The 22,146-nt window shown below is 43.2% G+C and overlaps 1 protein-coding gene across 6 annotated transcripts in view; it reads right to left on the bottom strand.

The window, feature by feature from the left end:
• Positions 1–171: 171 nt before the first annotated feature.
• AAK1 (AP2 associated kinase 1) overlaps positions 172–22,146 on the bottom strand; it is an 89,312-nt gene continuing 67,337 nt past the window's right edge. For 2 of the 6 annotated variants that reach the window (XM_084302284.1, XM_084302285.1), the window contains one exon: positions 172–6,391. In XM_084302284.1, the coding sequence (XP_084158410.1) occupies positions 5,241–6,391 (1,151 nt within the window). In that variant the 3' untranslated portion in view covers positions 172–5,240. Of the gene's footprint in view, positions 6,392–12,273; positions 14,337–15,840; positions 15,946–19,409; positions 19,521–20,301; positions 20,408–22,024; positions 22,144–22,146 lie in introns of those variants that run through there. The other 4 variants (XM_084302290.1, XM_084302287.1, XM_084302288.1 and 1 more) reach the window with 4 other exon arrangements.

Consider the following 22,146-nt stretch of genomic DNA (forward strand, 5'->3'; position numbering starts at 1 on the left):
CAGTTTGACTTTGCAACTGCTGGATAAAATAGTAGAGCCAGGACAGAGTTCAATACCTTAGCAGGAAGAACTCATTAAAAATGAGTCTTTGAATCTAGCAAAAATATTTTGCATGGAGGGAGGAGAAGAAGGCACAGGAGAGACAAGGTATTGTAATCAGGTACAGTTTTAATAGAATGTACATAAAGTTTACAACTTGAGTATTTCTTCATAATGATTACCGGAAACACAGACGATCACACCTGGAGTGCAACACTCGACTCCACCAATCTGCAAGTCAGAGGTATTTCCAAGACCGCTACGAATCACTTTAATAACAACGTGGTTCAAGCGGAATACTACTCTTGCAACGTAAGTCACAGAGATTGCTCGTCACAGTCAGCAGAGGCCACAAACACCTGCAGCTTCAGCTTCCTGCTCCACGTGGAGACAACGCTCATCCACTGACAATAGGAGTTGCTTTCACTGCTGGATGTGGTGTGCGGAGATGCTCAACCAGTTGCAACCCCTGACGCTTTCCTGCATCAAGCTCCCAGCACCGACCACACGGACACAGAAAGCCCCCTGCCCTCCCTGTGCTTGCAAGCAGCTCACTCTCCCTTGCTGCAGGAGAGAGTATGGTCAGGACTGGGGACCAGCACATTGCCGGATCACAACCATCCTTCCCACTTCTCAGGGGGGCTTTTCTAGCCATGTGTGACAACCTTCACCCTATGCACAATGGAAACTACAGGCTGGGGCTTATTTTTAGAAACTCAAACACAGCTGATCGGGTTTCAGGAATGCATTTCAGGACTGGAACAAGATTTCACTGTCACGATACCTGCTCTAAAAATGCTTTGGAGTCTTTTGGTGTACTGAAAGGCCTTAAATTAACACCGTGAGAAAAAAAATAAAAATCAACTCCCCAACACAAGAGTCTTTGGTGGAAGCTGAGTTAAAGTAACCGATTACCACTTTGGAGTGATTGAGAGTTCAGCAATTAAACAGATCGCGCTCTGTCTTGCCTGATTAAGTCACTCTGAAGATGCGCTCCAGGCAGCGCGCATCATGATTGCTCATGCGGGTTTGCTGTCACGAGCTTAACATCACTGACGTGCTGCATGCATACCGTGCAGTACAGATTGAGTGTGCGCTGGCTTCAAGAGACTAAGATTGTAAACTGAACACCACACATGACTAGTGCCGAGATGAGAGATGGGGAGAAGGCCCAAAAATACTGCAGCAGGCGAACCCTGGGGTGGCTGGTCCCGGTATGTGCACTTGTGCAAATGTTGCAGCAGAGAGGCACAGAGAGCAAAGCCTGTTGCCTTTTCTTTTCTCCCCCCCCCCCCCCCTTTTTTTTCATGCAGAAACTCTGCTTACTTGCTTTGAAGCGCTATGTTTCTAAGTGCATTCAAGTTAAGTTGGCAATGGATATGAACCACGTCGAAGATTGTCACAGGACTGAAGTGGTAACTGCATCCTTCTGGCCATGAGGTCTCCCAGGAGACCCAGGGCAGCTGGCAGAATTTACTACAGCTTTAAAAAAGGTAAAACCAGTGGTTCTGTTCAGAAAATTGACTTTAAAATGTTGCATTGAGGCCATACCAGTCTTACTGCATTAACAACACCAGCTAGGTGACAAAGAAAGCTACAAGCACTATTACTCCATGATCATTAGAAACTGCAGCTTCACAAAATAAGGAAGTGAAATTTCCACTTACAATACATCACGCTGAAGCTGCAGTACTGGCCATGCAGGATTAGGAGGAATACAGGCTGGAAACTAGAATGGTATCAGACTAACTGGTATTGAAATTCAATTTTCTGACTGCAACCAGAAGTCCTATTCCTTCACAGGTCACACACATAGATTCAAACAAGCTCTCCCCCCATCGCCCCAACATATTTTTTAAACCATTTAAGCACTAGATGCATGCCGGCAGGATCATGAGTTTCTGGGGCATGGTTAGCTTGCTCTGTGTAAAGTGCTTGAGGAACAGAAGCTGCCAAAATGCTAACTGGAAATTCAGCCTGACCCAACCTGAGCCCATGCTGCCGGTGAGCCCTCGCACCCAGCTGCACCTCTGCACACTCCCCATCCTCCCATGGCCAGCAGCGCAGGACAGAGAGGTCTGAATGATACAGGGCTCACCTCCGCCTCACTGATGTGAGCACACAAGAGTTTTTTTTTTTCTTTTGTTAAGCGACACCTGGATGTGGTATCGTAAGAAGTTTCACAGAATTATCCAAAAGCAACTTTTCAAGTAAAAAAAAAAAAAAAAGAAAGAAAGAAAGGAAGGAGAACATGAATCCAGTTAACAGAGGTAATACCTTGAGCCCACATCTTATTTATATGTGGTACCTGCTTACTCCAGCAAAGCATATCCTGAGTGCACAGATCCATCCCTACACTGCCAAGCCCTGACCTTCCTTCTGTTGGCTTCCCGAGTGAATTTAACAGCTTAAGGCCAAATTCAGCCTGCTGGCCACGTGCATGGCCACGGCATAGCCGTGTGCTGAAACAAATCTACACCCTCATGCTTAGCCTTCTTGGTATCCCCTACATTTCACAGTTTGATATCACGGTCCTCCTTGGCATCTCTCACTGATCCAATCCAGCAACAATCTGCATGGTCAATCACTCTCGGGTATGTATTTGAACAGTAAACTCAATGACAACAAAATGCAATAAAGTACAACTTCGGCTTCACTAAAGGTCTTAAGGGAAACCCAGAAATTTCTTTGCAGCACTTTATCTCCCAGAGGCGGTGAGGAGCACAGGAAGAACACACCTGCAGCAGCACACCGGTGCTATGCAGCAGAACAAGGCAGGAGATCCAGCTGCACACAGCCTCCATGCCTCCAAGAGCTGTCCCTCCCCTCCCCAGGGCTTTCAACACCTCAGTCCCACTTTTTCTCTCTGTCTTCCAGGCAAACCCAATGCTGAATGCTCCCTGCAGTAACATTTGGTTTATTGCTTACAACTGTAGGTTTTGGAAGGGAACTGAGACTAGGGAGGGGATGCGGAATGCAGAGCAGTCGGTAACTCCTATCTGCACATGCTTTGTCATCTCCTGGTGCTCCAGACTTTTCCATCCACCCTCTCCTTACTGCAGGGCTGAAAATTCACCAGAGACCTGAACTGTGTTCCTGTTCATGTGCTCTGCTTTGTTTGAGCAGTCTTCACGTGCATCTGTAACAAGCTCGCTGAGTTACTTTAATGTTTATTATCTGGACATCAGCCAACACTATGGATGGAGGCAGTGTCTTCCCCCCCCCAAAAAAAAAACTAGACTGAATTTGGCTGCAGCAGCTTTCGCTGGTGTGACTCCAGCACATTACAAGGAGTTACATCATCCCTTCCCTTCCCTAGTGGGACAGTAGTCCTGAATCTTCTCTCTGAGTACAAGCACATCGGGAAGAGGGCATGACAGAAACCTGCTCCACTCGCAGCAGGTCCTGGCCACGGCAAACTACCTCAGCAGCCAGCTCCAACAACTCCCCCACAAAAGCTCAAAGGCACTTGTGAGAGAGCCCCAAAGGCCACCTGTCATTTATCCTTTGTGCAAGGCTCCAGCTTACAGGATAAGGATCAAATTCACTTGGGAAATGGTCACTGCAAGGCTTTTGAGAGGCTTGGCAGAAACTCCTGGAGTCAATGAGGAAGCCCTTGCAAACAAAACAACTGGAGATTGTTCTTGGGAGACATTCTGCAGCATCAGCACCTGTTAGGATGTAAGACCACTGCACTACAGAGGCATGAGTGACTGCGAGCCTAAAGAGCCCCCACACCTGCATGTTTTGAAACCAGACAACACTTACAAATACATAGCTGCTGCTGGCCAGAAATAGCAGGGCCAAGACAAGCAATGCAACAGGCACTTTGCAAAGACCAAGGCAGGAGGTTTCGCTCTTATCTCTGCCTTGTAGTATTGTGAAAAGAGGGAAGCAAAGTCTACTTTATTTCTGCCTAGTGGCCAGCAGGTGACAAACAGCTGGAGTAAACCTTTTGGACTATCTTCCCACCAAACACCATATTGGGATTCACTACATCAATGGCAGAACAAACAGGGAGAAGATGTCTTTCTCTTTGGGAATACGGTAGGAAGCACAAGATTTCTGAAGTAGAGCAAATGTTACCAGAGAAGAGTGAGTAGATTTTGTTTGGGTTCATCTTGATTGATAAGAAAACAAAAAGCAGAACTGATGAATCTAGAGTCAAGTTCTCTGCTAGCATATATCAGTCTAACCGGATTGCACCCAATGCAGAATTACACCAAATGAGGTATGCAGATCAGGACATCTGTCAGGTTATTTCCATAATAAACTTTTACATCAGGCTTATTTTTAATACTGTGTTAATGCATAGCTCTCTCCTTCACAACAACAAAAGCAAATTTCTGGGTCCTACACTTTGGCATAAACCAGACAAGATACATGCATGTCAAAGTTTTGCTTGATATTTTGATTTTCCTAGTAACAGCAATGGTAGCAGCCTGACAGATTGCTACGCTGAAGTTTCAATTCTCGAGCATTTGAAAGACAAGCAGTGGAAGGCACTGAGTCCTCCTCCCGACTGCTCTGGGCACTGACACACTGTGCTCTGCACATGGCAGTGCTGCCACAAGGGGTGCTGCACACACGCTGCCACTGTTCTGCTCACCTCTGCACTGCATAGACCCGGTGCTAGACATTGCCTGTTGTGCATAAAAACCTACAAACACGCACTGTACATGACCGAATGACCCTGGAGCCTCAGCTGCCAAGCTTGCCAGTGCTACCAGCAGCAGAATGTGTCACCTTGCTGTCCTCCAGAAGCCCCCACTGCTGGGAACGGAGTCCCAATAACCCTTCAACATGTGAAATCACTTATTTGCCAGAGCATGAGCCAGTCCTGCTTGACTTGCTCTGTAATTAATAAGCCTTCTAATTCATCTTATAACGTCTTTCCCCAGCCAGAAAGTATGGAATATTACAGTTTTGGAAAAGCATCTAAAAATACCTGGGGGTGGCATGGAAGGCAGTGAGAGGAGGAAGGTAAGAAGCAATCGAAAAGGATATGGAGATCCTGAGAGCCAGGCATTCAGATTAGCTAACATAACTTAAAATGGTTCAACTATGTATCACTGCAAATAGAGTTCTGACCAAATAATAATAATATATATATATATTGCTATGTCATTCAATTCAACTAAGAGGTTCAAGGTCCCATGAGAGGTGTTCTACAGGAAGCACACCTCCCAGCTCACAGCAGATTAAGGCTTTTGCTTTCCTGCTTTGGAAGGAAAGGGTGCTGAAGCAAAAGGATCCCCGTCAGGCAGTTCCGTAGTCCTGGAAGACAGGGGGGCAACAGATACAGATCCTGCTATTGCCTGTCTGTTGGTCTGAGAAACCACTTTGTAAGCAGCTATGGGTTTGACTTCAAGACCTTGCCCATCTTCTGGACTGTAGTGACGGGAGTATTTTGATAAGGATTGTGGACGGAAAGGCTTGTTAACCATGGAGCCCAGGATGGCTTCCTGTGGGAGCACTTGTCCTTGGTTCCTCTCACTGGGCATGCCGCTGTGGTCGGGTTGCACACCTTTAGAAGGGATGTTCTCCTGGGCCTCCACCGCTCTTACAGAAGGAGGAAGATTGGTCGGCTGAGTAAAGCCTGCAGAGGGATACTGAGGTCTTGCCGAGGCCGTGGACCCATGAAATGCTGTATCCAGGCCTTGGAACATAGGGCTGGCTCTGTGTTGGACATCGCCTGCTTGACTTAGGAAAACAGGAGGTGTGAATGGTTCCTTAGGCATGCTATGAGAAGTCAACTCTTCCATGCTTTTCTTTTTTGTGAAAGGGGCTCTCAGAAACACATCTGCTTCTTCTGGATGCCTGTGAGCCAAATTGCTCTTGGAAATGAAAGGAGCTTTGGTAAAGACATCCACCTCATCAGGCACTTTTCTCGAGCTTCGGAAAGGAGCCGTGGCAAAAACATCTGGTTCATTAAAAACTTCCCCAGAGTGCGACTGGAAGGCAGGGAATGGCATCTCCCCTGCTCTGGCCTGGGAAGATTGAGAGTGGGCATCTTTGGAAGCCTCCCGTCTTTCCCTGTGTCCAGCTTGCAGGAACCCTGGGCCCAGCTTGCAGGTTTCCTCCTCCTCTTCTGAATCCATCAGTAAAGGCCTGGATCCACTACAATCCAAAATATCTCCTTCATGGTCTGTCCCCTCTCCTTCACTGCTGTAGAAGGAGCTGTTGCTTGAAGGACCATCTCTTGCTAAGTAGTCTGCCTCTGAGTTGTGCTGGGTTTTCACCTCTAGCATCTCAGACTGACCTTTGTACAAAGCAAGTCCATCACTGCCAGAAGGTCCTTTACAGAGATCAAGAGCTACAACTGGAAATAGGGCTGGATCCCTCTGCAGACCTAAAAATGCAAAAGAAGAGTGTTACTCAACAAGCTATATCTCTTTAGTCATAAGAATGAGTGTAAGTTCTTATTACACAAGAAATGTCATGAAGTTCAGATTTAAACCACCACCACACATGGAAAATGAGAAGGAGGGTAAATAAAAGAAAGTAAAAATGCCAGGGAGGGTATTTACCGCACACAAGCTGACACAACTCAGCACTGTCTCACGACTCAGGGACACCACAAGTACAAGTTTTCAGGAGATGGATGATGTTTGACAGACAAATGGGCACACTCAGCACCACTCACAGAGGTTTCTGTGCCACCCAGAACCATGACCATCAGAGAGGTTTGCACTTTGTAGCCCTGCTGCCTGGGTGAAGCTTCAGTAAACTGTTCTTGTCATTTTATTCAGCACTGCTGCTTATCGCCTTAGGAGTGCCCTATAAACAGATGTATGGCTTGGCATAGCCTCTCTTTCTGTGAGCCATCCCACAGATACATGGAATCACACTCAGGCATGTAAAATACGCAGGGATGCCTTGCAATCTGCTAAATGTCAGCCTGTAGCTTTTAATGAATTCTGGTAACTATAGCAGCATTATTTTAAACTACTGCAAGACAAGTGATTTTAAACAATCCATACCATGATTTCAAATGAAATGTCTAACATAACTATAGCAATCTGGCTTGGTTCTGCATTGGTTTAACAGGGCAATGCAGGGAGAGGCTTGCAGAACTGCTCTTCTCCAGTTACAGGAGCCCAAGATTGGGTTGGTTTTGCCTTATGACTCACAACAGACAGAACAGAAGATATCTTACCTTCAAAGAACTATTGGCAGGTTAGGAGTATGTCATTGGACTCATGTTAGCAAAAGGACAGGAAAAAGGCATATGAGAACTAAGCAGTAGGAATCGCAGGAAGAACAGGTGGGGCGGGGTGGGGGGGAAGGTGGTTTGGTGTCCACTGACCGATGGAAAAGCAAGGTACTACCCAACCACCCCCGTGGTGACAAAATAGCTTTACCATGTCCAAACTCTGCCCAGATTAATGGTTTGAACTTACACAGCCATCATAGGCTGCAAGGCGCTTCTTGACAGTCTGTAGATGTATGCAAGTTAACCCGTTCTCAGCCATTTCTTAATTAAAGACACAGTACTCATTCATTAGGCATCAAAATTGTTATTTATTGGGAAACTATTCACTGCGATACATTACACTGCTAAATAAAGACAGTGTAGATATGTGAACATTTTATGTTGCTCTACAAAAATACTATCTATCTTTCCTGAAACCCATGTTGTCAGCAATGATTTCACCTTAGATACTAATCTGTTAGATTACAGGAATGATATGTGCGTGGTTGTGTTTTCTTCCAGGAGGCTGGTTATGTATTTTACCAGGTATTATTGTGAGATTTCAAGAATACAGGTGGAAGCAAACCAAGACCAGTTGCCACACTGTGCAAACACCTCTGAATTACCCAGTCCTCATTGAGACAGAGCATAGAGGAAAACAGGAAAAGCAAAAACGTATTTACCATAGCGAGTATTATGCCAATGAAAACCAACCCAGTTTTCACAAGAAGAGCACAAACAAGAATTTTCTTTTTAAAGACTTACACGCCTGAGTTGTGTCTATGTTCATGCAAGTGATGACATTTGGGACAGAGTTAAGAGAAAGGCTGACAGGATATAAGCCCTAGTTGGTGGAGAGAGGTTTTTTTTTTTTTTTTTTTTTTTTTAAGCAATTTTCTCCTTTGCTAATGCCAGTACAGGAGTTACAAATTACTCAAGGGAAAAAATGAAGTGATGTTTAAGTAGTAACTCGTTCTGGCCTTCAATTAGGAGCTGGTTTCACTTGAAGTTGCTAGACAACACAGCAAAGAGACTAGGGTACATGCTAATTTAAAACCAATGAAAATTGGTACAGCAATGTTAAAATCTAGTAGATTACCAGAGAACCTTGGCAACTTACTGATGGAGAGGAGCACCATCTACACCCTGACATTGTATTTTTCTGACACCGAAGAAGGCAGACTGGTTTCCAGACACCACCTCGGGGTAACTCATCTCAGGCAGCTTCCCCCCATATCCCCGTTCTTGCTTTCCTTCATTTTGCTTCACCAAGAGAAGCAAAAGGCAAAGTTATAGTCTCAGGAGGAGCTATGGCAGCATCACTAGAGAGAAGATAACATCATGGAGCATTTCACTGCAGCTGGGTGTGTGACTGACCAGACCATGGCTTAGACCTCTTGCAGTCAATAATCTTGTATGTTAAAAGGCCTGAGCTATGCTCAGGCACAAAAATGTCCAATCAGACAAAACAAAACAAAACATAAACCCCTTTGTTAGTGCTAACCCGACATTTAAACAAGAAAAAGTTGGGGGATTCCCATAAGCAGCCATAGCTACAAGCTGCACAGCTGAACTCCTGGAGGTTCGCAGCCTTTAGGATGACAGAATTTATGTTGGCCAGCACCAATGGATGGGTGTGCAGGTCTGCAATCACAGATGATCGAGAATGAAGCACTTGAGGGGCTGCTCCATATTAAAAGGTTGGGCAGTTTTGTTTGGTGTTACAGCAAAGGAGAGAAATGGCTGCCCCATGAGGTGTTAACAGTGCAACTGTAAAGGGCAAATTCGTAAATTTCATAAAGTGCTTTTCTGTTTGAAGCTCTGGCCCTTCTCTGAGCCAGCTGGGCTCCTGTTCGCACCAGAGGCATGCTATGCAAGAGGCCTGGAAAGATACAGGCAGACGGCTGCTGGAACCAACCCACACAGCACCCACAACCCCTCGTGCTAAAGGGATGCTGCTCCTGCAGAGGCAGCGATTGCTGACTGCCTCCTGCGTCACGCCGGACAGCAGCCACATCTTTTGTCCCCTCCTCCCCAGGACTCCTGGGATCTGCAAGGTATTTCACTGGGAAGCAGCCCTTATTTCATCAATTAAGGCTTCAGTTTTATAGCACATACCTTACTCCATGAAGTTTTTACAGATGCTTATGCTTACCAATGACATTTGTTTCTACCCCTGAACATTTGTATGTAATTGCTTTTATTCCAGGGTCAGATACAAAGCAATTATCTGAATGAATGAATAAATAAATAAATACTCAATTATACTCAGGTTCCCTTTCTAAGGAAGTTTTTGTTACTATGGGAGAATTCAAATCATAAAAGTACCTCTGGCTCAGTACACCAGGAACACACCCTGCCTTCTGAGGTGGGGAACACAGAGCAGCTCCGGCTTCCAGATTACCACTGCTTGCAAAACACCACAAAGAATGGGTTGTAATTTTACACTCAGTTAACAACTTGAAGACACTGTTTACCCTTGAGATACAGCACTGACACACATGGTTCCTGTCTTTCACAGAAAACAGTACACAGACATGGCAAGGTACTGAAATAACTGATGGGAATTACTCTCCCTTTTAAAGGGCCTGCAAAGAGGCAGAGCAGTCACCACAGGGCCACCCCACACAGGGCTTTCAAGTTAGCAGACATCAAAGCAGGACACTGAAGGTCGGCATCACCCTTCCCATGTCGCTGGCCAATTCAGGCAGCAAAATGGTTTTTCCCCAAGTCACTGCACATCACAGTGGGACCATCTTCAGGGTGCTTCATTTCCAGAAGATGAGGAATTTAATGATCTAGTTTTGGCACACTTGCACAGTCGTTTGCACTGTGCAAAATGAGATAGAGTAGGTGTTGAAGGCACAAACTGCACACACTATTCCATCAGGTCATGAACTAGACCAACCGACTGGAGACTATCATCATCTTTTGGGTTTTCACCCTCATTTGTACAAGCCAAGCATTACATATTCAAGTCATTTTTAAGATGCAGGCGAGTTTCTAGAGGTTAAACTCCCCCCTGTGGAGGGCACAAACCTTGCAGATCACTGATGTCCTTACACCCACCCAGCAAAGCAGCCCACCCAAGGAGCAACGAGGAGGTTTGGTGCCGTGCATGGAGTCTGCATTCCTGTGCATAGGCACAGCTCTCTCTAGAGCAGAACTTCCCTTGGGTACAGAAGTCTACTACACTGCTAAAATCACCCCACTGCTCCCTCCCCGCCTGCCCCGACCTCCCAAGTCCATATTACCTGCTGTAGTTAATGTGCAGTGCCCACACCTCAAAGAAGTCACAGGGGAAATTCTCACCCGACTACTGGTAGCTGAGTGGACTGATAAGCCTCATGCATTGGAGCACTCCCCCATGGTACATTCACTCGTCCCCCACATCTGTGCCAGGTCCTACCAGCTCTGACTGGTACCTATACAAGTTCTTGAACTGCAAACTGTATTGGCCAACAAAGAAGATAACTTATTTTATACAGACAGGTGCACATACATGTTTACACTTCAAACACTCGTGCAGCACGCAGCTTGATGACATTTTCTGTGGTCCGAGGCCTATATGCTCCACTTCTTGCATTTGCCCCTGAAACTTGCTCAACTGTCTTTGGCCTGAATTGCATTTGAGCTTTCATTTTAATAACATGATTTTAAAGAAAAAAAAGAAAAAAGAAACCACTTTTCAAATAAGGTGGTTTTGGAAAGTCACATGAGGCAATACCCTGTGAGGTTTCAGACTGAAGAATACACTGGGGACAGGACCTCTTGAGATCTTCCAAACAGGAATATAGACATCATCATGCTCTTAAGAGAAGTCTTCCTCTGAAAACAATTTTTAGATGCAGATCTGCCACAAAAAGCCACCCATGCCACAGCTTTTCCACACATCTCTCAGCCTTTGCCAGCACACCCAAGTTTTCAGGTCGCACAGCTCCTGCAGCACTTGCCAATCCTTCAGTAACCTCGTACTTGACCAAGTTCCAAGGAACCCAGTGAACACTTGGACAGCCAGAATTCAGGAAGCCATAGCCACCTGGCTATGGGACGGCTGCACCTGACAGTGGATCATCAGACATGACATGAATTTGCTGATCTCTGAATTGTGGGTGACACACTTGTCCTAATCCAGTTAAATAACTGGGGAAGAGTTTGAAAGGCAGGAGCAGTTTGAGACCTAAGACCACTCAGAGTCAGCAAGAACTGACATCTAAGTTCTAGCTATTGCTTTTAACATCTCATCACCCCAAAAGCAGAATTTATTCTTGCACCCAAAGCACAGCCTTGAGTTGAAATGAAGTTGCTTTGTGTACTGTGGTTGCATCTGAAGTACCAGGATACATCAAAATAATCAATACCCAGAACAATACAAGCTCACGCCTACTAGGGCAAAAGGGCTCCTCTGTCATCCTGGCATATATAAACAGCACACACCAGGCAGGGAAGAAAATCATTCTGCTGCAAGTTTGCTGTCTGCATGTATATATTATGTTACTTAACAACATCTGACCCTCCAAAGGAGACAGGAAACACCTCTAATGGCTTCAAATGAGGTTGCAGCCATAGCTATATGAGAACCATTCTGACACAATTTCAGGAATGCTGGGTACCAAACTTCTTCCATGTGGATACTGGATGAAAGTTCAATTCGTTCCTTCACAGTAGCAGCTTTCACACAAACTCCTCAACTTTTGGGCAGCACACAAATACTAACCTACTGCCTCTAGGACAATCACATTTTTTGGAGAGCTTCAAATTAATCACACATATCCACCCATTTCACATTCCTTGCATTTTTTCATTCACTTAGCACGTAGGCGGAGTGTCTTCTCTGATGAAGTACATCTAGGTAACAGACATCTCTAAAAATGTATGCTTTCATTGTATTGTGTTTCCCACCCAGATCCATGAATGGCTACTTGAAAAAGCAATAAAATGAACATTCACATCTGCTTATTTAATAGCATTATTAACAACCCAGTGCATTTATAATTTTTCCAGAACCCTTGAACAAGTGCCATTTAAAATCTTAAACATTCTTTAAAAGTACTTTAATTCACAGAAATCTTTGTTTCTAATATACAGTAGATGGTTACTTTTTAAAATCCATTCTCTTTTCATATATTCTCAGTATCTGACTATACAATAACTTTCTATCTATAGCGTCTTCATGTTTCCAGTCCAGCTTGCCTGTGCTTTAGGAATATAAAACAAAAAAATAATAAAGTTCTATCCACAATTTTACTAAGGTCATTTCCATAGTTCTCATGTAAAGCTTCTCTCGGAAAGTGCAGTATACACATGTAATGATACAACACACTTAAGCAATACTTTTATTATTAAGTGTAGGTTTTAAAAGAAGAGTAATGTAGAGCAGACACAATTGATGGCAATTCTATTTACAGAATTTGTTAACCTAAGCATTGGGGTGAGGGAATAGTGGAGAGACTGGAGATAGGAAAAGAGTAGTCATGAACTTTGATTTCTTTCCGTCTTAGCGAGAGGTCAGTACATACATATTTCAGTCGTTCATACTTCCGCACATGGGAAACTGCACTTTTACTAATACAGCTACATACACATACACAAGGTTAGCAGTGTAAGCTATTAATTATTCCACTACAGAGGAAGAGTCCTTCTGTTCAGAAAGAGCTTTCAAATACAAGATAGAAATTCCGGACTTCATGATCATAAACCAATGAAAACAAGTTTAGCGTATCCAGCTAGCTGACAAACTAAGCATGTAAAGGGAAAAAGAAAATGTAAAACCCATCAAATTGTAGCAGCACTTATTTCAAACCACCTGAACCAAGTGCATGCTTGATCCACAAAGACTGAAGAGTGGAATAAAGTCCACAGTAATCTTTGTCTATCGAAAGAAAAAGGTTCCATACTTAACTGGTTTGCACTATATGCAGTTACAAGAGAAAACAGGGAACCCAGAACAGATACCAGATGCTTGACTAAAACCAGGATTGAAGTAGACAAACAACTGTAGGACAATTTGTTTCGTACACAATTTACAGTAGGTTGGGGGGGATTTTTTTTTGCCAGTCAAACACAGAAATAGTCACAGAAAATACATCTGCTGTTGCCACAATGCCCTTTTCAGCCTAAAAAAGGTCAACAAAAAGCTAATCACAGCCATACTCACACATATTTGGTTCAAAATCTTGTTATATTTAACTTAGGGTGATTTTTGCAGCATTAACAATCTGGTGGCTTTTTTTTTTTTTTTTTTGAGCTCCCCCCCACCCCCATCCCACGGAAGCACAGTTCATTCATAAGCAGGATTGTTAAACAGCGAACAATTAGCTGGGGGCAGTCCAGAAAACTCTTTTCATATGCACCATCACCAGAGGTACTAAGCATGACTACTTCAGGAGAATTCAGTGCTTTTTCCTCCTCTGAAGCATATACTGGCAATTTAGAAACATCAGCTCTCCTAACCTGTATTCTGCAGGAGAGGGACGTCCCTACCAATTTCACTCGTCCCCTTCCTCCTGCCCATTCATCAGAAAATTAGGAAAAAAAAAAAAGAAAGCAAAAAAACTCAGAAACACAAACTCAAAAGATTGAAACAGTTGTTTACACACTACTATATGGAGAAAGGAGTCTGTTGTATGCAGGGATCGTACATCAGCTACGATTATCTAAATCATTTATAGTTAGGCTTTCCATGATGCTATGTGTACATCTCAGCAGGGTGGCTAATGACGGTGCTCTCTTTAGACATGGGCTAGCAGAAACAGGTGCAGAAGGAACCACAGCAGGTTTTCACCAGCTTTAGAGAGGACTACCTGGAGAACTGAGACAGAATCTTTTGTGGGGCATGGGAAGACAGGGAGAAATATGGGTGACTGTCTCTTGTTGGCAGATTTGTTTTTCTTTTAATTAAGGAAAAGAACAAAAACCAAAAGAACCACAACTGAAGGTAACTCCTCTGGAAATGAAAACGGAGGATTAGGTACGTTACAGAAACTGCGTCTGCTACTGTGTCACTGCTACAGGTCTATGAGCTGATCCACCAGCAGTAAAGACCTGGCTATGTTGGGAAGACTGGACTCAGAGCTTCCACTGTTGTTTCTAGAATGCCCACCTGAAAGTGTGAGAGATAGGAATTCAGTATTGAACAGGACACACACACACACGACAGTTTCAGATGTTCAAGAGCAAGCAAGAAAAAAAGTCAAAGCAAAACAGAAAACCCGCTCAAGCTCTTCTCATTACTTGCATCATGATAGCAACTTTTCCTTTGCTCACTCTTCCACCCTCTCCCTCCCCTCCAAACCCAGCTTGCTAGACTTGCATGGAAAAACATCGCAGCAGCTTCTGTGCCAACAGAAATCTCTACATCCAAGCTGCAGAATTCAGTCATTACTAAAGGACTATAAAACAATTTTAAGTACTCCCACAACCAATGGAACGGACTGTTCAATGTTTAACATGTTAAAAATCAGTTGCTGTTTTAAAAGCATCTTTGAGTTTCCATCCACTGTAGGGAGAGTTGAGCTTTCTCAAGAGAGAGATTCTGTTCTTTATTCAAAGTAGCCTATCTTGGCCCAACTTTGGTAGAAATCTCCTCTATATGCAGGAGCAGAGTTTAGTATCACAGAACTTTTGCTGATAAGCACCAGTCTTTGGAAGCTAGCATTAGATGCAGAGCAGCTGTACAGTATACTCATGCTGTAAATGAAAATGGTAGTTAGGGAAGTCAAAAAAGTTCTACCAAACTAAAAACCAAAACCAGATAAAGGGAGCTCTGTAATGCATTTTAAGCCTATGCTAGCATACCAAAAGTTGTAAACAAAGCCTTTTGATGGCTTGACTGCACAGAGACTTGACTGCACATTTGATTGGCCATACTGAAAAATCCTGTCTATAAGAGCCACAAAATTCAGCAGTATCATTTGTTTTAGGGAAACAGTACTGCTCCTTAGACTCAACCTTGCATAAGGCAAAAATTGTTTGCAAAGATGACATTAATGTGATGCAGGTGACAGGAATACTGTAAAAGGAGAAACTTTCCAGTCTGTGTCCTAAAGGTGAAGAACGCTCAAAAGCTCTTCAAAGGAGGTGGGTACCACCTACCAGGCTTCTCACACAGTTCCCACAAGCACCTTTGAAAATCATTAGTCAGAAATAAAAATACTCACTTTTGGCAAGAGTTATAAATGACTATTATCACCTCCCTTTCTCGTACCTCATGCCAAGTTCACTTAAAAGTCAAAGGACCTCCTTCCACTGGTTTAAACAGTAAATAAGAACCTCAGAGAATAAGAATTTGCTACTGTACATTAAGCATAGAACTATTAGTGTACCCTGCCTGGCAGACTGGTAGAAATTACTTCATGGGACCTAAAGATGCTTGCACATCTATTCTATCTCTTTGGGCATGCAACCTTCTCATAAACAGAAAATCTAGAGACACTGCAGGGCCAATATAAATCAGAGAAAGCCTGAGCTCACTAAACACTACAATTATAATATCTTACAATTTACGATTTGCATTACTTCACATATACTGTAGTACCACTATCCCAGAACTAATATATGTTCATTGTTTTTCTCCTTCCCTTTTCCACACCCAAATCCTGGCTTACCTTGTGAATTTTTGGATATCAACACTGGAATTGGGTCAAACTCATCTTCTGTCACTTTTTCAGAGCCCTCAGGAGCATCAAAGCCTGCTATCAGGTTAGTATCTTCTGCAGTGTGAAGGAGAAACAGAGGTAAAGAAGCAAAGATAGCAGAGAAAGCTGGTTAGAATTGCCAAAAAGTGTTAGAACATCTTAATGTTTTCAGAGACAGGGTTTAGAAGAAGGAGTTTCATTTAAAAGATGAAGTAAAGTCAGTAAGCCTTTAGTAAAGAAGGTAAGATGTAAAAGAAGCAATCAAATACCAAAGTAGAGGGAAAAAACAAACAAACAAGAAAAAAAAAACCAACAACCAAAACTCAAATCAAAAGGCAAGCCAAGTGACAAGAACCAAAATAAAGTTTGATCAATCTGAAGGCTTAACAAGTGGCAGAGCTCAATGATGTGGTAAAAGCCTGGGGCATAAACTGATGAGGATTGAAGATACTCTAAGTCATCATTCAGTGGCCATCAGATATTAGCATAGTTTGATAGAGCAATCTGTCTCTCCAGTTACCAGCTCTCATGTACAGGGAGAAGAAAAGGGCTGAGAAAAATGCAGAAAAAATTCCAGTCATCTACAGTGGATGAAACCCCAGAGCTATTTTTACCCACAGGGATAAAACAAAAAAACGCAACGTAAAGGCAGATTTCCAAGGTGTCCAACATATAACTAGACACACAGAGAGATCCTAAAAGGCAACTAGAGCAGTTCTGGCACATAATTCCATTGATTTTAAACCATGTCAACAGGAATTAGACACTTGGTGGGAGGCACTTTCAACTACTTTCACAGTAGCTCAGATATTTATTAGCCTTATCAAGCAATTACACACCTTCAGGGACTTTCATACTCTCACTGTGCATCACTACTACTTACTTTAGACACCTAAAATACCTTCCAAAATCTGGTTCTCAATTACTACATGAAATATGTCAGAAAGCATCGCAAGGACATGTAAAAGTTGATGTTTTCCAAGGAACAGTAACATTCCTGTTATGTTTGGATCAAAAATAAAAGCTCTTTACCTAAAGCTGACAGGTACACTAACAGGCTTTGGGTAAGATGATGCAAGAACCAACTTGTGAAAATACCTTGTCCTCTGGAAGATCAGATTCAGGAAAAAAAAGAAAAAAAAAAGAAGAAAGGAAGGAAGTTTTATAGAAGACTAGGCTGTAAAGCATCAAAACCAAATATATTTGGTCTTGACAGAAAGTCTCGTCCTGTCATCACTGTCTCTGGAGTTATTTGTGGCTCTTCATAACATTGCTGAGAGCCTCTGAAAGCATCCTATTTCCATCTGACTTCATTTATAATTACAATTGCTCGTACACCCAGAATTTGCTATACAAGAAACTAGTCAAGGAACACTGCTCAGTTGTGGACCATCTTTCCTGAGGAAAAGCTGCGAGTGTCCCAGTTTGGGCAGAACTCCGTGGAAGAAGTATCTATGCACAAAAGCATTTGAGCTTGCCTTAATAAACTACCCATCACTATAACTGGAAAAAAACTTCTTTTCTCTCACACACATGCAGCTTAGAGCCATGTTCAGCAAACACGGGTTAAGAAATCCTGAAAGCTGAACAAAAACTCAGCAGCCACAAAACGCAACACAGCCTAGTAAAGCACATAGGAAAGGATGCTATGGCTTGGCTGAAGCATTAAACCATGTTCAAAACACAGCTGCTTTTTCTCGTCCTCCTGGTCCCACTGAGAACTTGCAGCACTGCAGTTCCATGGGCTGATTACACCTATGGATATCACTATCTGTCCCATCAGCTTTACAACACCAAAGCCAGGACTGGATAAACAAACCAAAAAAAAAGAATGGGACAGATGTATAGTTAATGGCCACATCCAGAGCTATAAAAGCAGGGTTTGAACAGAAGTCACCAATTAATTTTGGAAGAGTTTATTTATATTTTGCCCCCTTCCCCGTCTCCCTGCTCCTACTCCTGCTAATGGAAGTCTCACAGTCCCTGTCAGATGTGAGCCTTTCTCATTCCAGAGGGAACAGCAGGGCAGCCAGGGAGAAGTCATGCAGAAGTCCGTTAATTTGTTTTCTCATTAAGTCACACCAAAAATGTTTTGGCTTTGCTATGTTCCAGACACAGAGTAATAATTGCTTGACATATATTTCAAGCCATTTACTCAAAATAAAGTGGCATGAAAGTGTATTATAGCAAACAGCAATTAGAACAACTGCTTGTTTAAACTCAAAAGCTCTATGAAAAATAGTCTCATTTTGAAGTGCCATCAAGTGTAAAAATTGATTGCAGACTGTTTTACAGCAATTCCTCTGAGGACAGATCATTTTGTGTTGCTATAGGGATACTTACCAAACGAACTAAGCAAAACCCACTGTCAAGGGGCACCAAATGGTTAGCATTCAAGCCTCTGAGCCGGTCTTTGCAAGGCAATAAATAGCACAAAGTCCTGGTCCTCCCTCCCACTCAGGTGGAGGTGTACTACCCAATATTCACTACAAGCTTGGCTTATACAAATAATCTGCTAACATTTGCCTTGTCCTCAAGGGAGGCACACACTGTTCACAACTGCTTTAGCCCATAGCAGGAATGTGCCAGAACAGAGCCAGAAGTATTCACCATGAAAATCACACTTCAGCTGATAGCTCTTCAAACTACTCCACTGCCACTACTACACCTTCAGCGCGTGAGAAGGCCCAAATTTTAGCTGGATGCTCTGCAGCTCGGGAAAAAAAAAAGTCATCTGATACAGGATCCAGCTTCCCAGGGTCCTCTCTTCTTGATTTTTAGCGGAAGAGAGAACAGAACTCAGATCACTGCACTGTATTTTCACAGATCCCCTCAAGCTGAAAAAATAAAGGGCAGATCTGCAACTCTTAGAAATTATCACAATCTACTTCTTTGCAGCTCTGCTGTTTTGTGTTACTGTAAAACTACTCCACTTTTCAATTAGATATTGTACTTAGACTTTCATTCATTTTTGCTGGTTTGACTCAAGAACCTTCTCCTGATAACCACTGAAATCAGCCTCCAGATCTGAAAGAGCTCAGTCACATGCTACAGACATGAATGTCGACAGACAAAAAAAATAACAACAAACATTCAGAAACATGTGACACCAGTATAGATCATTATCAGGCTCCCTTCCAGATTCAATAATACAGCATAAAAGCAAATCTTATATCTTATGTGCAAAAGGCAAAACAAGAGTATTCACACATCATCCTGAAGAAGGGCTGCATACAAAAGAACACCCATCCTTTACACTCACTATGTCATTTTGTCTCGTGGAAGATATCACCTGCCTTTATTTACAATTAGGCTGAATACATTAACCTGTATTTTTCCCTTAGTGCTTCAATTCCCATTACAAGTTTCACCAGCTTGGGGAAAAAACAAAGCAATGGCCTAGGGGAAAAAACAAACAAACCCACCACTAGGACATGGAGCATAGCATCTGCTTGTGTAAACTGGTATTAACTTCATTTCATGTCAGAAGACCAACTTCTAGGATTGATTAGACATTAGAGACAGGAGGGACTGTTTACCTTTGTGAGGTTGAGCTGTGAAAGCTACAGGAGCAAACTCATCCAAGAGGTCAGCAGCAGGGTTAGAAAGCAGAGAACAGTCAAGCAGAGAGTCTTCCCCAGTGAGAGAGTCTGAATCCAGGTTAACATCCCAAGGCCGCAAGGTAGCATTAAATAGGACACAAACACTGTTAAACTCATATTCGCACATTCCTGTTCCCGTCCATTTAGCGTGCAAAGAGAGCATTGATGCAAAGCCAGAAAAAAAACTGTCCTTTTTTATAGTGAAAAATATTTCTCACTTCTCTGCAGTGAGGGCAGAGGGATTTCCAACACCTTTATCAATATATAACACAGTTTCTGTGGTGCTAACTGCCCTCTGAAGTAGAGTATACAACAGTGAAATCCCATACAAGCAATACATTAAATTAGATGGGGGGGATGGAGGGAAAGGAGTTGCAGGGACTCCGGCAAAACTAAGCGCACTGGCTGTTTCACAGCAGACCTCTGAAAAGATATCAAGTACATCTGCAGCAGAAGATGCCAGATCAACACCTTCATAATTAGGAAGGAACACGAATGGCTCATTACCATTACAGAACAAACAGAAATCTGCAAGTGCTCCAGATTTCAAAATATTCATCAGAGCATTACTCTGGCACCTAAGGTTTGTAATAGTGGGCTGAAGGAATGCTGTACCGTTCAAACAACAAACAGCATTGACTTTTAAGGAACCGTGCAGCACCCACTTATCAAAACGCACCAGCAAGCACAGTTTACATTGGTGGGGAAAGCAGTGAGAGAAGAGATGTTTATGTCCATGCAGATACTCTGATTTTTTATAGCAAGGTTACACAGCCCATCCCAGTGCAATGCACCCTTGCCCTGCCACAGACCCTCCCACCTCACCAACCTGTTCTGTTGGAAGCAACCGACTCAGTCTGCGACACAAGGCGTTGGGGCAATGGAGCCTCGAGGCCTGGTATGAGACTCTCAACAGCTACGTCAGGTTTTCCTTTCCAAATGTGCAAAACGCCAGCGCAGAGGAGAATCCAGAGGTTAGTTTGCAAGACACCACGAAAGTTAGAACTAAGAAGGCAGTTGTCTGAATCCTTTAGCAACTCATTGATCTCATTGACACCTGTCAGCTACATTGGCAGTGAGATGCTGAAGTTAGACTGATAGCAATTTAACCATTAGAAAAGATTAAGAAACTAGTGTTCGCTGGCTTTGAGCTTTTCTGTTTTCTTTTGGTGTGTGTGTGTGTGCAAATTGAAATATTCAAAGGCTGAAATTGAAGGCTACTAATGCCTGCCCTGCAGCTAAGCACAGGACCTGGGGCTGGGCAAGTAACCACAGGCTTTTGCGAGGACCTTTTCCAGAAAAAAAACAAACACACCACCAAACAACCAAACAAAAAACCCCACTGACCTTTGAGGAGTGTCCTTGCAATAGAAGTAACAACAGATCATTAACAAACCCACTGTGGAGCCCTTAGCATGTTCCCAGCTAAGCTTGTAAAAAGCCAAGATTGTGAGATCTATTTTTTCATTTCGCAGTGCTCAGCAAAGCAAAGTTTGTAGTCCCCAGTGAGAGGTGATACATTTTTAGAACTTAACATCTTACTGAAAATACCAGTCCCTAGTATTGTTGAACACTGACATCCATTATGGATGGAGATGCTTATAAAGGCTGGACAGAAAGATTTGTTTTTGTATAATTCTTAAAGGGAAGAGGGACAGACAGAGGATGACTGTCAACACAGTCACAACAACCAGGTATAATGCTTGTCTGGCTCTCTTCCTTAAGGACCAAAATTAAGGTAACGAGTCAAAAAGTGAAATTGAAGAACAAGGTTGCATTCCAGTGCTAGGATCAGAAATGGTCTAGCTGACCAACGCAAGAGATCCATGAATATTTTTGTTTGCGTAGCAGTCAGTCTCTTTGTGACTTGTAGGATCATTATCTAAGAATATTTAGACAACTGTCAGAACTACAAGAGGAAGAAAAGTCTTACAGTTAGGTGACTCATTTCCTACTTTTGCATTCAAAGCTACAAGGTTGCAACAAGCCAGCCAAGAAACCCTGGCTTGGACCCAAAACTGAAAGAGCCACTGATTGCAAGTTATTGAAGTCTGCAATCATTACTTTTTAGTTTATTTGGCAAGTGGGTCAAAATATGGTTCTACAACACTGAAGCCTTCACACTGTCTTGGAGCCTGTTGCATTTGGGCTCATCACAGCCCAGCACGTTTACTCTCACAATATGCCCCAGAGCAAACGCTCACTTCCTCCTCCTGCTGAGGGCCGATGACAGACAGGCTGAGTGCCAAGGCCACAGTCATACACACAGCCTTTGGAAGAAATTGAGAGATTTTTTTTTTTGCATCTTCTTCAGTCAACAATTACCTCTCTTCTACCCATGACCAGAAGAATACACAAGGCCCAACCATGCCTTATTATCATGATTCTCATGGTTTCACAGAGAAGGCAGATTTGTCTCTGTATAATCTGTAGCTTCCTATCACATTGCATTTTGCCAACATCAGCAGCTATTTTCAAAGCCCAACAGGGTAAACACGCAGAGTTATCATGCAGGACAAGGCATGCCGTGTCAGACAAAGGGAAGGAGATACCCTGAGTTTATTGTTACCATTCACAGCATCTGACGTGCTACCGAAGGGGTCAGCGAGAGGCAGGATATCAGGGAGCAGAAGCGCAGTCTCAGGAGATTTGAGCCCCTCAATCAGTTTTTCTG

This window comes from Netta rufina, assembly GCF_964035555.1.
Source record: "Netta rufina genome assembly, chromosome: 27".
Classification (NCBI taxonomy): Eukaryota; Metazoa; Chordata; class Aves; order Anseriformes; family Anatidae; genus Netta; species Netta rufina.